This window comes from Gavia stellata, chromosome 3 (genome assembly GCF_030936135.1).
Source record: "Gavia stellata isolate bGavSte3 chromosome 3, bGavSte3.hap2, whole genome shotgun sequence".
NCBI classification, from domain to species: Eukaryota; Metazoa; Chordata; class Aves; order Gaviiformes; family Gaviidae; genus Gavia; species Gavia stellata.
In genome coordinates, this window is record NC_082596.1 from 8,303,481 (window position 1) to 8,321,377 (window position 17,897).

Consider the following 17,897-nt stretch of genomic DNA (forward strand, 5'->3'; position numbering starts at 1 on the left):
TTTCACCTATACAGACCAAGGTACCTACATTATGAAGGTGTTTTTAAACTTAAAAATAATAATAAAATAATCTATAGCTTAAAGATTGATCTAGTTGGATCAGTTGTCTCTACAGGCAGTTTGCAGCATCACTATAGGAAGGAAACAAGGCACTTATTATATAAAGCCTCCCAGGTTTTGACAGCCATGGAGCTGGTGGTTGCACCTCTATCATTGTATTTAATACATATGTTTTAATTTGTCTAAATCCCTTCTTGAATAAATTTATATTTTCAGTCTCTGTAACATTGTGCAGTAATTGTTCCATTATTTAATTACACACATGGTGAAAGTGTTTGTTTTGTTTTAAGCCTGCTGACTGCTTATTTCTTTAAACTGCTCTGTAAACACAGAATCACACACAGAATCATTAAGGTTGGAAAAGACCTGTAAGATCATCAAGTCCAACCATCAACCCAACACCACCATGCCCACTAAACCATCTCCCACGGTGCCACGTCCACATGTTCCTTGAACACCTCCAGTGATGGTGACTCCACCACCTCCCTGGGCAGCCTGTTCCAGTGCTTCACCACTCTCTCAGTAAGGAAATTTTTCCTAATATCCAGCCTAAACCTCCCCTGGCGCAACTTGAGGCCATTTCCTCTTGTCCTATCACTCGTCACCTGGGAGAAGAGACCAACACCCACCTCTCTGCAACCCCCTTTCAGGTAGTTGTAGAGAGCGATGAGGTCTCCCCTCAGCCTCCTCTTCTCCAGACTGAACAACCCCAGCTCCCTCAGCCGCCCCTCATAAGACTTGTGCTCCAGACCCCTCACCAGCTTCGTCGCCCTTCTCTGGACACGCTCCAGCACCTCAATGTCCTCCTTGTAGTGAGGGGCCCAAAACTGAATACAGTATTCGAGGTGCGGCCTCACCAGCGCCGAGTACAGGGGCACGATCACCTCCCTGCTCCTGCTGGCCACACCATTTCTGATACAAGCCAGGATGCCGTTGGCCTTCTTGGCCACCTGGGCACACTGCTGGCTCATATTCAGCCGGCTGTCAATCAACACCCCCAGGTCCTTTTCTGCGGGGGAGCTTTCCAGCCACTTGTCCTCAAGCCTGTAGCGTTGCATGGGGTTGTTGTGACCCACGTGCAGGACCCGGCACTTGGCCTTGTTGAACCTCATACAGTTGGCCTGGGCCCATCGATCCAGCCTGTCCAGATCCCTCTGCAGAGCCTTCCTACCCTCAAGCTTTGTTCATGGTTTATGAGCTAGAGAATGATTATTCACACTTTTTTCACAGTATTGCTAATTTTATCTTTCCAATATTCCTCTTTCATTTATCTCTCTTCCAAGCTGAAGGTCTCTAAGATATGTATCCCTTTTTCAAACAAAATACTTCTGAGTTTGTCTTTATTACTGTTTTCTACTTCTATATCCTTTTTGTTGTCCATACTTGAACTTGTAGGAGGTTCACAGAATTTAGTTGGATTTTAGTAGGAATTTAACTGATGATGCCTCCTGTTTTATTTCTAATCCATTCCTAATAATTCCTTCCATTGTGATTACCTTTTAGACTGTTGATAAGTATTGGGGAGTTCTATAGTGAAGAGCAAGATACTTTTCTAAGGGACAGACTGCAAGAGAGTTTGAGCCAGAGATAAGGCACGCTGGATAATGCTTATCTGTAGAAGTTGCTGTCAGAATGTCATGAGGAACTCAAATCTTATTACTATTAAAGCAGATTTACGTAGAACAGATTATATTGACTGAAAAGAGGAAAGCAAAAGGCATAAATAGTGTCTAGTAAACTAAAGTCCATTCTGCATTTAAAATAGAGATACAATAGTGCTGGAGGAAGGATTTTTTTGAAAGAAATGATCCCTACAGTTAACCTCTTGTTTTCCCCTGGTGTTTGTCTACTCTGACTTCTTGAAATCATTGTTCAGGGGAACAGTTAAGAAAACGTTTATCTTCCTTATTGGCATATGATATTTTTAATGGAAAACCAGACCTTGTATCTGTTTGCCTGGTTCTTATACTTTTCCCTAGCCTGTGGCTGCTTTTAGAGACATGAATATTGGAGGCATTCTCTTGGGATGTGGAACAGTGGGTTCACTACCTACTAGGTTGGGTAGAGCCTAGAAACCCAAGTTTCTCACTTTCTGGACATACATGTTAGTCATTTGCTTATGATACAGCAATGATTGCTGTGGCTACTGGTCCATTAGTAGCCCGTACTTAGGCAGCATCCCAAGTGGATGGAGGCATCTAAAGTTTCTTACTGCTTCTGTATCTTCTAAGTGTAGGAAGTAACCACCTAACATGAGTGGATGTGATGGCCTACTGTGAGCAAGTACTCTTCTTTAGGTTTTTAGAGGTATTTGCCTCTCTATTAACTGCATGGGGAGTGTAGGCGGTAGTGTTAGGATGACCTGGAGCATTCTGTCCCCTCCAAGTATGCAAAATACTGGTGAGTTAGTACTTATCTAGTCCACATAATTTAGGTGATTAAAATTTTATACTGATAACACAAAAGTCTATTTAACAGTTCAACAATCTTTTCCGGAAACGCTTAAACATCCTGAAAGGCAGAATGGCACAGAGGAGGTTTAGTGCAGAGCAATTAATGAGGATCTTTGTCTCACATTCAGGAAATGGGAGGCCTGAAAGAGGTAGCCATGCATATAAAGCAGTTCAAGATCTATTTTCTTTTAACTGAGTCATTCTAAATATAGAAGAATTTGCTTCTATTTTAAAAATATTAAAGTATGGGAACACTGGTCTGGTGTCTACTGTCTGTTTTATCATCTTTATACTGAACCCACTGATTGAACTGCATCTCCTGTACTGTAATGACAAGCTCCCGTCTCACTGGGCTACTACAGTGCAATTTGGGAGATGCAGTCCTGCTGGACAACCTGGCTTTTCTAGGAGAAGGAGTGACAGGAAGAACAGAAGTTATAATGTTCTGGTAACATTTAGGTTGAAAACTTGGAAGATCAATTCTGATCAACTGGCAGAATCTTTAATACAGAACTGAAAGCATTATTAAAAAACAGGAGTCAAAAAAAGCCATTTTTAGAGCCAGCCAGTTCAGTAAGCAACAGAGCTATTACAGTCTGTTTATTTACAGAGTTGGGTGATGTCCCATCTGATACAAAAAGCTTCAATAGCCTTACATACTCCCAAATGGCCTCTTCTTAAAATATCTCCATTTCCCACTTTAAATCACTCTGAAGGACCCACAGGATCTCCAGCTTTCTCCCTTGTCTACAGCACTGCTTTTCTCAACTTAATGTCCCTAAGTCTTCCACACATGTTGTTGGGTAACTCCCACTTATTACTGATTTTTCCCGTATACTCTACCGTCCTGATGCTTTTGCTAGTCTGCAGCCTAGAAGTTTTTTTTTAGGGAAACTAGATTTAGTAATTTGCTAACCAGCTAGTTTTCTTTGGACAGTGTACTCTCTCTGGTTTAGTTTTGTTGTTCTTATAATTGTTGTTTCAGAGACTTTATGTTAATACTGCATATGTTTTGTAAATAATATCTTCAGGAACATGCTCTTTGAGTGGAACAAGAATTAATTTCATCGTTTTGTTAAAGGAATAGCTCATGCATCATTCTTTGAACTTCTTTCTATTCAGGTTTCATTTATATATATATTTCATTTAATATATATTTATAAATGAATAACAGTGAGAATCTGTTAAAATATGTTCATTATGTTGACTCTGGCTTTTACTTTCTAGGCTCTTTCTAGGCTTTTGTGTTTCAGATTTCTTTGATTCTTACTGTAAATTCTTTCCTCTGTCACAACGATATATTGTACTTTTTTTCCTCCTCAAGTTTCTTATCAGGTGAATTGAAATGAGGTTAGATACTAATGTAATTTCCAAGAAAAAGAAAATAAATGGAAGCTTACCAAATTTCAGTTTTACCTGAAGTTGCTAACTTCGTTATTTAATTCAAAGATATTTTCATGTGCAACCGCTCTTGCTTCCTTGTCCCCAGTACGTGATAGAACAATCTTTAATTACAGGTCCTGTAATACTTTCTTTCTAGGATGGATGGGTGTTTATCTATTACTACATATTCAATGTCTTGTTTTCTTTTTGTTATTCAGTATAAGGTCCCTCATTCACTATTAATTTTTCAGTTTTAGGCCAGAAAGCAAAATACACTTTTTTTCAAAGATTTTTCTGTAGTACTTGTTAGTAGAATACGAAGATTTCACAAATATTCACATAATTGTAATATATTTGTGAATAAATACATAAATATACAATTATATATAATTTTAACTTTTGAATATAATAGCATTCCTATTGAACACGTGGGTAGATAAGTTACAGACAAAGAAGTTAAAAAAGAGGGGATCAGTCAATAATGGGTGCTTGGTTTGATATACATGAGGTTTTGGGCTTTTTTTGTTTTTCAGTGTAAGTTAATATTTATATGAATTTTTGTTCCCTTCAATGCTAACTATGGATCCCTGGAATTAAGGTTTTTCTGCCACTTTTCAGAAAATAAAGAACACCCAGCTAAATAATCTCAAGTCAAAATATGTTTATTTTTGCCTCCACTGACTGTAAAGCTCTGAAGGATAGAATCTGATCCTATTGCATTCGGTAAAGCCCCTTTACTCCTGCTTCTGATGGAGATTGAGAAGTGCACATGGAACATCATATTCTTTTATTCTGAGAGGATGGCAGCAGGCCCCAAAATATAAGCAATAAAAGATCTGTTTAAGGAAAAGTTGTGCAGACTTTCAAATATAGACTAAACAGCGTCTTTTCCCCAGCCTTATTTGTGGAACTGATTAAACAGCTTGGCTGTAGTTTTCAAAGGATGTAGGATGGGGCAGACACAGTAAAAATAAAATTTCACTTTGAAAAGTTACAGTTTTTTGAAGGTGGAAGTGTTTGGATATAGGATCTCATAATAGTAGGCATCAAGCACCATGAATAACCCTCAGAACCAGCAGTCCTGGCATCTTATTTAAGCAGATCTGTGGCATAAATACTGATGTCTTCTGGAAGTGCGTCCGTCATTTTATGCACATGAATTTGACAATAGAAACTAATGTAGTTGAACTAATGATTACAGAGTTTAATGTTTTGTTCACACTTGTATGCTATAGACTATGCACATTTTAATATGACATTTTTAATAAGCATTTTTTGTTCTTGCTTTTAGGAGCCACAAAAATTGTTCCTGTTGAGGCTGCTCCCCAAGAAAGTGAACCCACAACTCCAGAGGCAACAGTTCAAGACCCATCACAACGAAGAGGATATCAAGAATATGCCATTCAGCAAACCCCATATGAACAGGCAATGAAGTCTAGCAGGTAATTATGAAGTACTTATATTTATGTTCATGCAAAATATGACTGAAATGCTTCCCTATCCATTTTCATGAAACTGAAATATTTTCTGAGCCTTTTCAATAAAGGAACCGCTGAAAATAATCTGTGCATAAGTTGTAGAATTTAAAAAGCCTGGGGAGAATACCCTTTTAAAATAAATTAAAGTAAACATTTCTGTCCATTATGAACATCCAGGGAAATTTTGACATACTATGTCACTGAGTTTCCATATTGTAAACATAACTGGTTTGGTTTCTTTTAAGGTTGGGTCCAACTCAGCTGAAGATTTTTACATGTGAATACTGTAACAAGGTGTTCAAATTTAAACACTCCCTCCAAGCACATTTGAGAATTCATACAAATGAAAAACCTTACAAGTGTTCATACTGCAGTTATGCCAGTGCAATCAAAGCCAACCTTAATGTTCACATGCGGAAACATACAGGGGAGAAGTTTAGCTGTGATTATTGTACGTTCACTTGTCTCAGTAAAGGACATCTCAAAGTCCATATTGAAAGAGTTCATAAGAAAATTAAGCAGCATTGTCGCTTCTGCAAAAAGAAATACTCAGATGTTAAAAATTTGATCAAGCACATCAAGGAAACACATGACCTTCAAGATAAAAAAGTGAAAGATGTTTTTGATGAACTTCGCTTGATGACACGAGAGGGCAAAAGACAACTTCTTTATGATTGCCATATTTGTGAGCGCAAATTCAAAAATGAACTCGATCGAGACCGTCACATGCTTGTTCATGGTGATGAAAGACCCTTTGCTTGTGAGCTCTGTGGTCATGGAGCCACTAAATACCAAGCCCTCGAGCTTCATGTGCGAAAACACCCATTTGTTTATGTGTGTTCTGTGTGCCTGAAGAAATTTGTCAGTTCTGTAAGACTTCGTGCTCACATCAAAGATGTGCATGCGGATTTGCATGAGACTTCTGTTTTTAACAGTTCTATCAATCAAAGTTTCTGCCTCCTTGAGCCAGGAGGTGATATCCAGCCCGAAGCCCTTGGTGAACAGCTAGCACAAAGTGCGGATGAATTGCCTATCATGAGTAGTGATGCTACTAACACACCACAGCCATCTGCTTGTAAAGGTGAATCAACAGCTGCAGATGTAAACCATAATGGTCAACATAACGATGACTTAAAAATTGATACAGTCCCTTTGTTAGAATATGAAAATCCTCCGGTGGAGAATGTAACAGAGACGCTGTGTCAGACAACAGACATAGCAGTCCCAAACATTCAATCCTGCGTAGCATCAGATTGCTTTCTGCTGAAAAACGGTACTTCTGGTTCTGATGAGTTAAAAGTTTCCCCTGCAAATGAAGAGGAAGTTAATCACTGCAGTTCTGTAAATGAGCAGGGGGAAGAAATTCAGCTTTTGCTCTCTGAAGACAAAAGTTTAAATACAAGTCAGAACAATGCAATGACTGAGAACCTTTCAGTCTCTGAAGAGAGAAATCAATCTGTTCCTTCTAGTGAATCAGAAACAAGCAACCCGCCAATTCAAAATTCAGCGGAAACGACAAACCCTTTGCCAGCACCAGAAGCTAATGCAGCCACCAGTCCACACGCAGCCTCCTCTAATGCACTTACTTCAGACAGTGGGAGTGGAGCTGTTGCCTTTATGCAGATCTTGGACAGCTTGCAGAAGAGACAAATGAACACGGAGTTGTGTGAAAGGATAAGAAAAGTTTATGGAGACTTGGAATGTGAATATTGTGGTAAGGAGTAGTAGAATGATGTTTTTTGTTGGGTTTTTTTTTTAATGTTATATAGTGGGCCATCTTTTTCCTGCTCCACTGATTTAGTTTTTGATATATCTGTGTGTCTTTGTAGCAGTATTAATTTTGTAGTTCAGTATGGATTCTGGGGTCCAGTGGGATTTACTCTGGGCTTTATAAATAGTGTGAAATGACTCAAATCTCCTCAAAAAAACCCGCTAGCAGAATATAGCATAGCAGTGCTCTTCTAGGCTCAATTTTCTGTTGATGTGAAATTTGATAGAATTAGATTATTTCTGTCCATGTGCCACTCCCAACCTCATAACTTTCACTAGGGCTGAACAGAGCAGATTTAGGCATGTGATCAGCATTAGTCAGTCCATGCTTTAATGCTTAAGCTTCATTATCAGCTTAGTATAAAATTCAGAGTCTTTTTCATATAGTGCAGAAGGATGTATGATAATATACGTTCTTTACAATAGATACATATACTGGCATCTTTTTTGTGACTTGTTTTGAACCAGTTTTTTGAGATGAAAATTTTTGTTACATAGTATCAGATCAAGACTGTTTTGATCACATAATCACAGACTGACAGGGGTTGGAAGGGACCTCTGGAGATCATCTAGTCCAACCCCCCCGCCAGAGCAGGTTCACCTAGGGCAGATTGCACAGGAATGCATCCAGGCGAGTTTGGAATATCTCCAGAGAAGGAGACTCCATAACCTCTCTGGGCAGCTTGTTCCAGGGCTCTGCCACCCTCAAAGGAAAGAAGTTCCTCCTCATGTTTAGATGGAACTTCCGATGACCAAGTTTGTGCCCGTTACCTCTTGTCATGATTGAGTTTATGAAAGTGGGTAGAATACACCGTTTCCATTTATTCTAACTGAAAATTTTTGTGTTTTCATGTCTGGAAAGGAAACAACTTGGGATTTATTTTGTAGCCTTCATTCTTGAGAAAGGAAAGGGATCAAAGTTTGAAAAAAAAAGTTTTTGAAACACCATAACATTGTACGTTGGATGAATTGCTATGCACTTTTTCTTTTTGGTGCCATTATATCAGAAAAGCTTTTGGGAAGGAATAACACAAAAGTAGGTAAAAAAGATTTTGACGGTCTCTTTTTGTGTACAGTTGCATTCAGATTCTTTCTATAGGAGAACAGATTTAAAGGACTCATTAGGAAAAAGATCATTGATATGTATTAAAGTTGCCCTTGTTAGTCTGTTTCAGGACATATGACACAATCTTTGCCTGAAAAGAAAACTGAGTATGTGTTGGAATTTTCACTAACAATTGTTTAGAAATTACTTTCTTTGTGTCTAATTTTATTTTCAGGCAAGTTGTTTTGGTACCAAGTGCATTATGACATGCATGTTCGTACACACACTCGAGAACATTTATATTACTGCTCCCAGTGCAATTATTCTTCCATCACCAAAAACTGCCTTAAGCGTCACGTCATTCAGAAACACAGTAATATTTTGCTGAAATGTCCCACAGAACATTGTGACTACTCTACACCAGATAAATACAAGCTCCAGGCACATCTTAAAGTTCACACAGAGCTGGTAAGTAACAAACAAAACAGTATGTTTGTCTAAATTCAGTGTCATCATCATAATGTTTGCAATATGTGGCAATATTTGAAGACATAGGTAAGAGTTCTTACCTGAGCACCCTCTGCATACTTCTGTACAGGGAATACATGAGTTACAGCAACTAGATATTTGGTCCTTCTCGTAGTAGTTTCCAGTAGACTATGTCTGTAGCCATTTTCTCCCTCAGTTTTCCCAGTATTCTCAGATTCTTTGGATCTTGAGAGGCTAAAATGAGGTCTGGTACTATTGTTATTTTACTTCATTCCTTGGAGCTGAATTCCCTTCTTTCATAAATAGAAGATTGTGGTAAAATGAAAATATGTTCCTCTCTTACTATAGACAGAAGAAGTTTAATTTGTTGAAAAGAATTTTTTTTTTCCAAATAGCTCCAGCTAGTTGCAGCCAATCTCTTTGAACATCTATCATATTCTGTTGTGGTTACAAAGATGAAGAGATCATGTTTTAAAGGCTCCTATCTTTTTCAGTAAGCTCTGAATTCCATTGTGTTAAAAATGGGTCTGGTCTACTTCTTCAGTGTGCCCTGTTACATGTTTTCTTTGAGACTATGCAAAGGGCTGCATGCCTGACTGGAAGCCCACTTTATGCAAGACACTGCTTTGTGATCTTGCTCTGATCCAACATTATCACATGGATAATCTTTTAGGAAAAATGTTTTCTACATCAACCCTGCTTACATTTCTATCAAAAGTATGTTTTAAAAAATATATTGTGGTATTCAGAACAAGAAATACCTTAAAACTCAGGAATGAGATTTTATTCTTCATTGTTGATTAAGATGCTTTTTTAGAAATGAAATCATCTACATGCTTTTCTTGGAAGATTAAGAAAAAACAACTATTTTCTTTACATCAGTGTTACCTAGCTTTTTCTTGTTGTTGTTTTATTGTTTTGCCTGAGTGGCCCAAATAGGTTAAGCTCTTGTCAGAAAATATTTGCGTACCATGGACTTCTTTTCCTACCACGTGGCAGGATCCTTTCTGCTTGCAAGGTATAGTTCATCTGGGACATTCTAGACTTGTGTATACCCAGAGGGGTTGTAATGTGCATACTCTCACACAGTGTATGAACACAGGTAAGTTCCTTCCCGTTCCAAACTGACCTCTAGAAAAGGATGTTTGGCAAATGCCTGCTCTTCTGGCATAATGAATTTAGTCCATTTTTGACTGGAGTCTTTCTTGAAGGCCATCTGGAGTGCTTAGGTGGAACGTATTACCTCAGACGATTTTATATGAAGATACTGGTATTGAATAAAGTACAGTTTAGGATTTCATAACATGTTTGACAAGCATGCTATTTGTAATTAAACTTTCTTGACTGATAATGCCAGAAAATTGGCATGAACTACATCCTTGCAATTTGGGTTTTTAATAGTTTATGCAGTAAAATACTTCCAAAAGGCAATTTACCCTTCCCCTGAATTTATTTTTGTTCTTATTCCAGCAGAGCAGAAAATACCAGTTGTTTAATTGCAATGCTTACTCTTCTGTCCTTTAAGAACAAGGAAATATTCACACAGATGGGCCTTTCTTCATTCTTTACACAACATTATGGTTTTCGCTGGCATTGTCTTGTAAATAAATCTTACGCACCCTTGACAGAATGCACCACATATGACAAATTCCTCCTAATCACATGAAAAAGGAACATCACAACTCAAAGTACTGTGATAAATATTGTTGTTACGCTTCCTTTTACTAGTGAAATGTGATGCATGAATTAAGGATTCATGTTAATTTTTCCACCGATGTGGACAATTTCTGTGTAGCTACTTAAAAAAGCTGTTAACATACATACCTAGTGGTTTCAGGTCACCTTCTGCAGTCGGCAGGTAGGCTCTTGGCCAATATTTCCAACAGCTCAAGTTACTTTAAAGGTGTTTGTAACAGAACAGAACACTTCACCTCCTACTCTTGTTACGTGCTAGGCTTTTGTAACTGCAGGACAGCTTTAAAAACCAAACCAAAACAGGTGACACAAAAGGGAACATGTTTTCCCCCTTTTGTCCCCCAATTCTGTAGATATTTTAAACAGAATCTGAATTTGTTATGAAATATGCAGAAAACTCACATAATAGACCTTCTTCTAGGCTACTTTTGAATTTATTATGTTTATGATGTCCATCTGACGGCAAAAATCTGTGTAAATGGTATCTGAGGCTACTTAAGAAAAAAAAGCCTAAAATTAGATATCCTGTATCCTTACATAAGTACCTGTTTTTCAAGTGTGATGAATGTCTGACAGCTCCCACTAGGAGAATGATTTTCATGATACTAAATAGAACCAATAAAATGCATTTCATAATTAAAACCAGTGCGACAGCAAGATCTTTCGGAAGTATGCTTACTAATGCTTACTGTCAAATATATTTGAGTTTATAAATGCATTGAAAAATTCTTGTATTAGAATTTAGTCCGTAACTGAACTTGGCAGTTCTCATATTGGCCTTTGTGCCCACTGCTTGGTGTATTTACTTACTGCATACCTCACTGAACAGGACTGCTCCTTCCAAAATATAGTACTTCAACAAACTATGCACAGTTAAATCTAGAAAGCTACTTCAATGTTTATTTTAGTTTGCAAAATCAGTTCTTAATAAATATCAAAATTAACGCTTCCCTGAAGACAGAAAATACCAAAATCTCGGATCAGTTCTTTGAATGAATGTTATCTTTTGTTATCTTGTTGCTGGCTGCTTTTCACCTGGATCCCTATCTTTTTTGGTGAACAGGATAAATGATGGTTATTAAAAAGCAGCTTGCTGTTCATCCCTGTCACTCAGTACATAGCCACCCATTTTATTCTCTATACACCATTCAACTCTTGTACTGACTTTGGGATTGTTTATTCCCTGGGGGATGATGATGGGGACTGGGTGTGTGCTGGCTCTTGCCTCAGTATTGGCTACACATCGTTGTTACAGGGAAGATTTTTACTTTTGAAGTCTGGGAATTGAGGCTTTGTTTGATTTAAAACCAAAATTTTGTGTATATTCTCTGATTTTCAGTACCCGTCTTTCACTTGTAAGGCTTGTGTAGTGGTTTTTGACAATTCCCGGCATTTATGGAGCTCTTCAGAAGTTCAAACCATGACATGTGTGAATCACTTCAATGTTGTAGTACCTAGGAGAGGGGTGGGCAGTTTATAATGACTTCAGAATAATTTATAGTTATGAATGAGCTAGTGGTAACATTAGGGACCAGCTGTGGAACCAAAGAATGCTGATGTAGGCTGGTGGGTTTTATAGTACTCAGTACGCTGAGCAGATAAACATCACAGAGAGGTTTGTGTCTGAAATTATTTTAAATCTATACACGTAATTATACTCCAAGATAAGAACCTCTGTAAAATTGGAGTTCAGACCCAGAACCGCCACTTGCTCTTAGGCGCCCATGTCTGCATTCACATACATTTCTGCATGTAAATGATTCCTGTCTTTGGAAAGGTGCTTAGAAATTTCATTATGCTGCTGACCTTTCATGTAATAGCGTAGTTAGAGCTTTCAGTAGGAAGTGAGGTACTTGAGCTCTGATTGCTTCTTTCCCCTTCCTGAGGAGCATTCATTTTCAGACCGTCACTGGTCTGGCTGTGATACCTTTGCCTCTGGAACAGTGCCACTGTGTAGTCAAGAATGCAAGGTACTGGAGAAGGAAGGAATTAACCAAAAAATCTATGATCAGGCATTCAGTTGGAAAATGGCTTTTGTTTTTGGTCCTTGCTTCCATCATGTCAGCTAGCCATTCATTTTTACTGTGTAAGCAGTACTGTATGCAGGTGCTTGTCATTTTGTGACCTATGATTTCTGCTGCTTGGCAGACTTCATAAAAGTCAGTATAACCATGTGCAAATTTTTCTTTAGCCTCCTTGATAGGTGTGCATAGCCGCCTCCTGCGTACATCAGATCTGTTTAGCTAAGTTGCATTTTAATAGGACATCAGCTTAATTCAGGAATCGTTCATGAAAATTTTGATTTGAACATCATGACAACTGTGGTGAAGACTTCTGGACATCTTCACTCCTCAGAAGTGTAACTCGGGCCTAATTCTGTTCCCATAGGCGTTAGAAATAAAATTTCTGTTGGTCTGAGTAGGTGCAGGAGCAGGCTTTGGCTCTCTATTCCTCTACGAAACTACACAATCAAATATTGTGTTAATTGAGTTGTGAGAACTTTTGCTGGAAATGCTCTCAGAGTACCAGTATTTAGTAGAGCTTTGTTGTATTTCCTGCTCATAAAACCACGTCACTACTACTAAAAGGAGGGGAATGGATTGTTGATTTCTCTAATGTATTTGTCTAATTTAGGCCTGAACACTTTTTATTATGGCCGTGGTCTTAATGTTACACTATTAATGAAATTGATAACAAAGCAGTCCAGAGTTCACACAGTCTCTTTTGAAATTAGTGACAGAATTGCCATATAGATCATATAATATAGGATCGTATGTATTCTATGTACGTTCCTAAGAGAAGATATTTGTGTCATTAGAATATCTCTTTACTGATGAGTGCAATAGAATAGCTGCTAATGCTTCTGATGTTTTGCAGTGTAGGTCACATTCAGTACTATTTGATTCATTAAATAAACTTCATAGTGGTCTGTTGGTTTAAATGCTACATCTACAGAGGCTTTTCATTTTTCTTTTTGTGACTGTACACTAGTACACCTACCCCTTGAATTACCTTGAAACACATGCCTTAGAGAAACAAAATTCTCTTCAGAGAGCTATAAATTGGTAATGCAATATAGCTGATGCTTTCTTAGCACAATTTTAAGTAATTTGTATAAAGAGAAATGCATTGTGATTCCTATGGAAGTAGCCTTATTTTATAATGAAACATAGCATAAATAACAAAATTCTTTGATAGTATTAGACAAATTTTTTCACTGGGTTTAAGAATATTTATGGACCTAATTCATTCCGGATTTGTGGAATGTGAACAGTACTTTCAGTCAGAAAGCTAACTTTATCTTGGAATTATTTTAAGTTTCTTGTATTTCCTCAAGTTGGCTAATAGGGGGATTAAGCAAATCTCAGGAAGTGTGGATGTGACTTTGAAATTTAAGTAGCTGATAGGACTATGCAGCTGGTCTCTAACAAAGGTAGATCCAGCTCTCTTGGTGCTTTGCTTCTGTTTGTGTCCTACAAAAAAACCTCAAAGGCATTTAAAAGGCAGACATTCCGATAAGGCATAGAATAAATAACTTTTATTCTTACCAGAGGAAAACTTGCATGCTGAGAATGTGCTGAAGGTATTACTACAACCTCAGCCTAAGTCCTTCAGAGTGCCTCTGTCATCGCCTGTGAGGAGGGCACTCTGAAGAGCTAGAGCTGTGGTGGGAGAGACCTTCTTTGCGGCTCTGTGGTGTGACCTGGGTGCTCTGAAATACTTTGTTTGCCACAGAGGATTTCTTAAAGGCTGGTTTTGAGAGTGATGATGGCATTACACTGAAGGACCAACACTGTCACAAGCTCTCAGGGCAGCGACAGAAGTACACTTAAATGTTCAAAACTAATAACGTAAGGTCCAAAAGTCTGTGGCACTGACCTGGACAAACAACAGTGGAAGGTTTGGCTTCAGCTGGATGCTTTCTGTGAGAGACTGGAGCTAGACAGATACACTTTGAAGAGACTCGGTGCTCAGAAATGCAATCTGTTTGTTACACTACAAAAGATACCCCTTTTGAAAATCATTTACTGCAGAACTTGGTATAGATAACTTTCTAACTGCTTGAAGAAAGCTGTTTGGATTATTTTGTTATTGAAAAATTTTGTTACCATCATCATGTGGAAAGATGTGTTCTTGTTTTTTTTTCATTTATTGTATATTTTGAAACCAGTTATATAACAAGTTTGAGGAACAAACTGAGATCTGTCCACAAATTTCAGCTGGCCCCTCAACACCCCCTAAATGATACTGTGTTTATGTTTTTCATCTACATGCCAAATTATGAATGTAATCATGCAACCCAGTCTTTGAAAAAGTGCAACCATTGCTATAGAGCTTTATTAGAATTAATCTACCAATTGTCATTTGAACAACTTTTTTATGTAGAAGTCCAAAATCATCAGTAGCAGGTTTAGGGATAATAGTTTGTAACATTTGAGAGATCCTAATTACGCAAATTAGTAGCTCTTTCTCAAGAAGATTTTGCCAGCATTGTAAGCTCCTTGAATGTCTTCTTCCAAAAGCCAGCTAGTATTCTCTGCTGTTCCTTCTTCACTTGAGATTCTCAGGGCTCAAAATAGTGACTGCCACAACTCCATCATAGCAAGATACTACTCTCCTTGCTCTACTCAGGGTGTAATCCTTTAGAAGCTGCCATCCCCAGTCCCTGGTGTAGGTTTTCTCACAGGAGCAAATGACCTTGTAACAGCAGAGGCAGAATTCTCCTTGTGCCATTGCCATATTAATGGCTATGAGAGCTTCATATTCCATATCCTACTGTCATGAAATTATTTATTGCTATTTCAACCCATGAGTTCTAGGGCTACTTCTGGTTTTACATTGTAGGTACTTCAACATAGGGATTTCTTTTTCAGAGGTACATGATACTGAATGCAAATACCTGCATCATATTCCAAAACCTGTTTGCCATGGGAACTCAGCAGTTTTTGCTTTTCTTTTAAGAGAGGTGTCCATTTATATATGTATAACTGCAGCATATAGACAATAATAACCTCCTTGTACATTTTTCCTCTCTACTCAGAGATGCTGTTTGGTCTCAGGTCAGAAACTGGTAGCATCCAGGACCCTTATTCTCCTGTTAACTTCAGATTTCTCTTTCATGACACAGGGGTCGGTCTGTTTTTGGTACAGTAATCTTCCTTCCACGCTCTTCTAGAAGTTTTCTGTCCTCTTGAAATAACTAGTGAAGTATCTGTTCTGTAGCTTCAGCTCACCTTTTACAGTGATCTCTTGGTAGTTTGGTGGGTACACATCTCCCACCAGGTAATATGTTATCTGGTTATCTGCCTAGTTGTCAGGATTAACTAGACTTTCTTCACTCCATCTGTTGTGTTGATAATCCATTCACATGTTAAACCAGTCAGTGCAGAGGTGACTAGATGACCCACTCATTGATTGAGCATCCAGTCTGTTGTGTCAGCAGATGCTTCTGGAATTAACAACCACTTCAATTTATATAATAAGCAGCAAAGATTATTTTAAATTGGGTAATTTACCAATTAATGGAGAAAAGTCCTATATTTTTATGTGGAGTTAGATGTGTTTGTAAAAACATTGAAATGACAATTACACTAAAATTGCATATAGGAAGAAATTGCATCAAAACTCTCCAGTTCAACTTGTTTGATGGTGTTAAATCTTCTATAACATCAGTAACATGTTAAAAGCCAGAGTAGTCTGTAAGTTTTTAAATCGAAATAGTAGAGTAATACTTTATTGGTAATACATAAAATGCTGAATATTTATGAAGTAGTCTGAAATGTAGACACTGAGTAAGTAATGGCATCTGTCATTGTCGTTAACTCTTCTGCTCAATTTTAGGCCATTAAGTAATATTATAAATACAAGTACTGGTGGATGTCTTCAGAATGATGAGATCTGATCCTTAGGTTTCAGAAGGGTGGACTTGTGAAAAAACTGAAAAAAAACTGAATATTACTGCTTATATCAAATACGTTTTCTTCTGTTATGTGACTTGATCTTTGATTCTCTAAAGAGTCAGTCAGAAAATAATGCTTACATTTATTGTGCATTTTTTCATGTGCTGTAACTTGGAGGCCTTAATTCATGAGGATTATTGATGTGCTTGGAATACTTAAATATTTCTCCTTCACTTATTTCACTACAAATATCTTCGTTTTTTCCTTAAAAACTGAACCTTCAATTGTAACTTTGTTGAGAACCATGTATTACTGAATAATTGCTATAGTGATTACACCAGTGGACTGATAATGCAATCTCTTTCTTTGTCGCTAAGGATAAAAAGAGTTATTCCTGTCCTGTGTGTGAGAAGTCGTTTTCTGAAGATCGACTTATAAAATCGCACATCAAGACAAATCACCCTGGTAAGAAAAAATCAAGGAAAATTTCTCAGTCTGCTGCAATAAATGGATAAAGGTTTAGAATGAGCAGTGTAATGTGATTACATTCCAAAGAAAGAGAAGAGTCTATGTCTAATATAACTGGTTTAGAGAAAGAATTGTATTTGGTTTGTGGATGTTAGAATTTAGAGTGAAAAAAGTTATTGTTCCAGCATGTGTGTTGTGGAGTATATCAGGAAATCTGTCTTCATCTGGCAAAGAACTCATTTCCAAAAGAGAACCTAGGTGAATTCAAATTCAGCATTGGGACGTTTGGAATTAGGCATATAGACATCCTGTAACAACCCAGGAGACATAAAATTCCCATTGGCCATACGTAAACTGACAGAAATGCATTTATTGCCCATTATTTTGTCTGTAGGTAATTCACATGAATGCAGAGGTCCCTGAGCTGACTCTATGCGTGCTCAATTAGTGTGTGGCTGGGCTTTACCTCCAGGGCCAGCCTAAATCTGCAGCAGGGCTCTTACTCAAACCAGCTGTGATATAGTATGGCCAGTGTTAAGCTGGAGCTGACCAGCCTGGCTGGATCCAAGCTAACCGCTGCAGTCCGTTCAAACTCCGTGTATACCTTACGTTCTAGTGCCCTGATTTACCAGTGCAAGCACAACATAAAATGAATGCAGTAAGTCAGTGTGCTGTGCGTGAGTAAACAATCCTTTCTCAAATCTTGGGAATTCAATGCCAAAGTGCCCAAGCGACTGGTGCAGGGACTGATTTAAATCTGGCTGATGTGGTCTCGGCAGAGCTGCTTTGGTGTGTCTATACTTTCCTCCTCAGTATCTGTATTATGTTGGATAAAAGGCCCACTGCTACTGTGGATGAAGGAGACTTGGCTGCATTGGCCAGCATGTTTTAATTAACTCATCTACAGTGTTACTTATCACCTGATATAATTTGATACTAAGAAAGAAAATACTGGCCGTGCTCAAGCTGAGTTTAGGGAAGGAAAAATCCAATTAAAATGATGTAACTTTTCTTGTCTATGTCAGAAATACAGCATAATAGGTGAAGCAGCAGTTTCTTATCTTCCTACTGCCACTAGATAGTGCTAGACCCGTGTTTTAAACAATTTCCTTCACTTTCATTTCAGACTAACTCCCACTTCAGCTCTTTAGTTACC

At 38.0% G+C, this 17,897-nt stretch overlaps 1 protein-coding gene across 3 annotated transcripts in view; it reads left to right on the forward strand.

Annotated features, from left to right (window-relative positions):
• Positions 1-17,897, forward strand: part of ZFAT (zinc finger and AT-hook domain containing) — an 85,068-nt gene that overhangs the window by 26,706 nt on the left and 40,465 nt on the right. For all 3 annotated transcript variants that reach the window (XM_059836355.1, XM_059836357.1, XM_059836356.1), the window contains 4 exons: positions 5,188-5,338; positions 5,620-7,088; positions 8,425-8,657; positions 16,651-16,738. In XM_059836355.1, the coding sequence (XP_059692338.1) occupies positions 5,188-5,338; positions 5,620-7,088; positions 8,425-8,657; positions 16,651-16,738 (1,941 nt within the window). The remainder of the gene's footprint in view (positions 1-5,187; positions 5,339-5,619; positions 7,089-8,424; positions 8,658-16,650; positions 16,739-17,897) is intronic.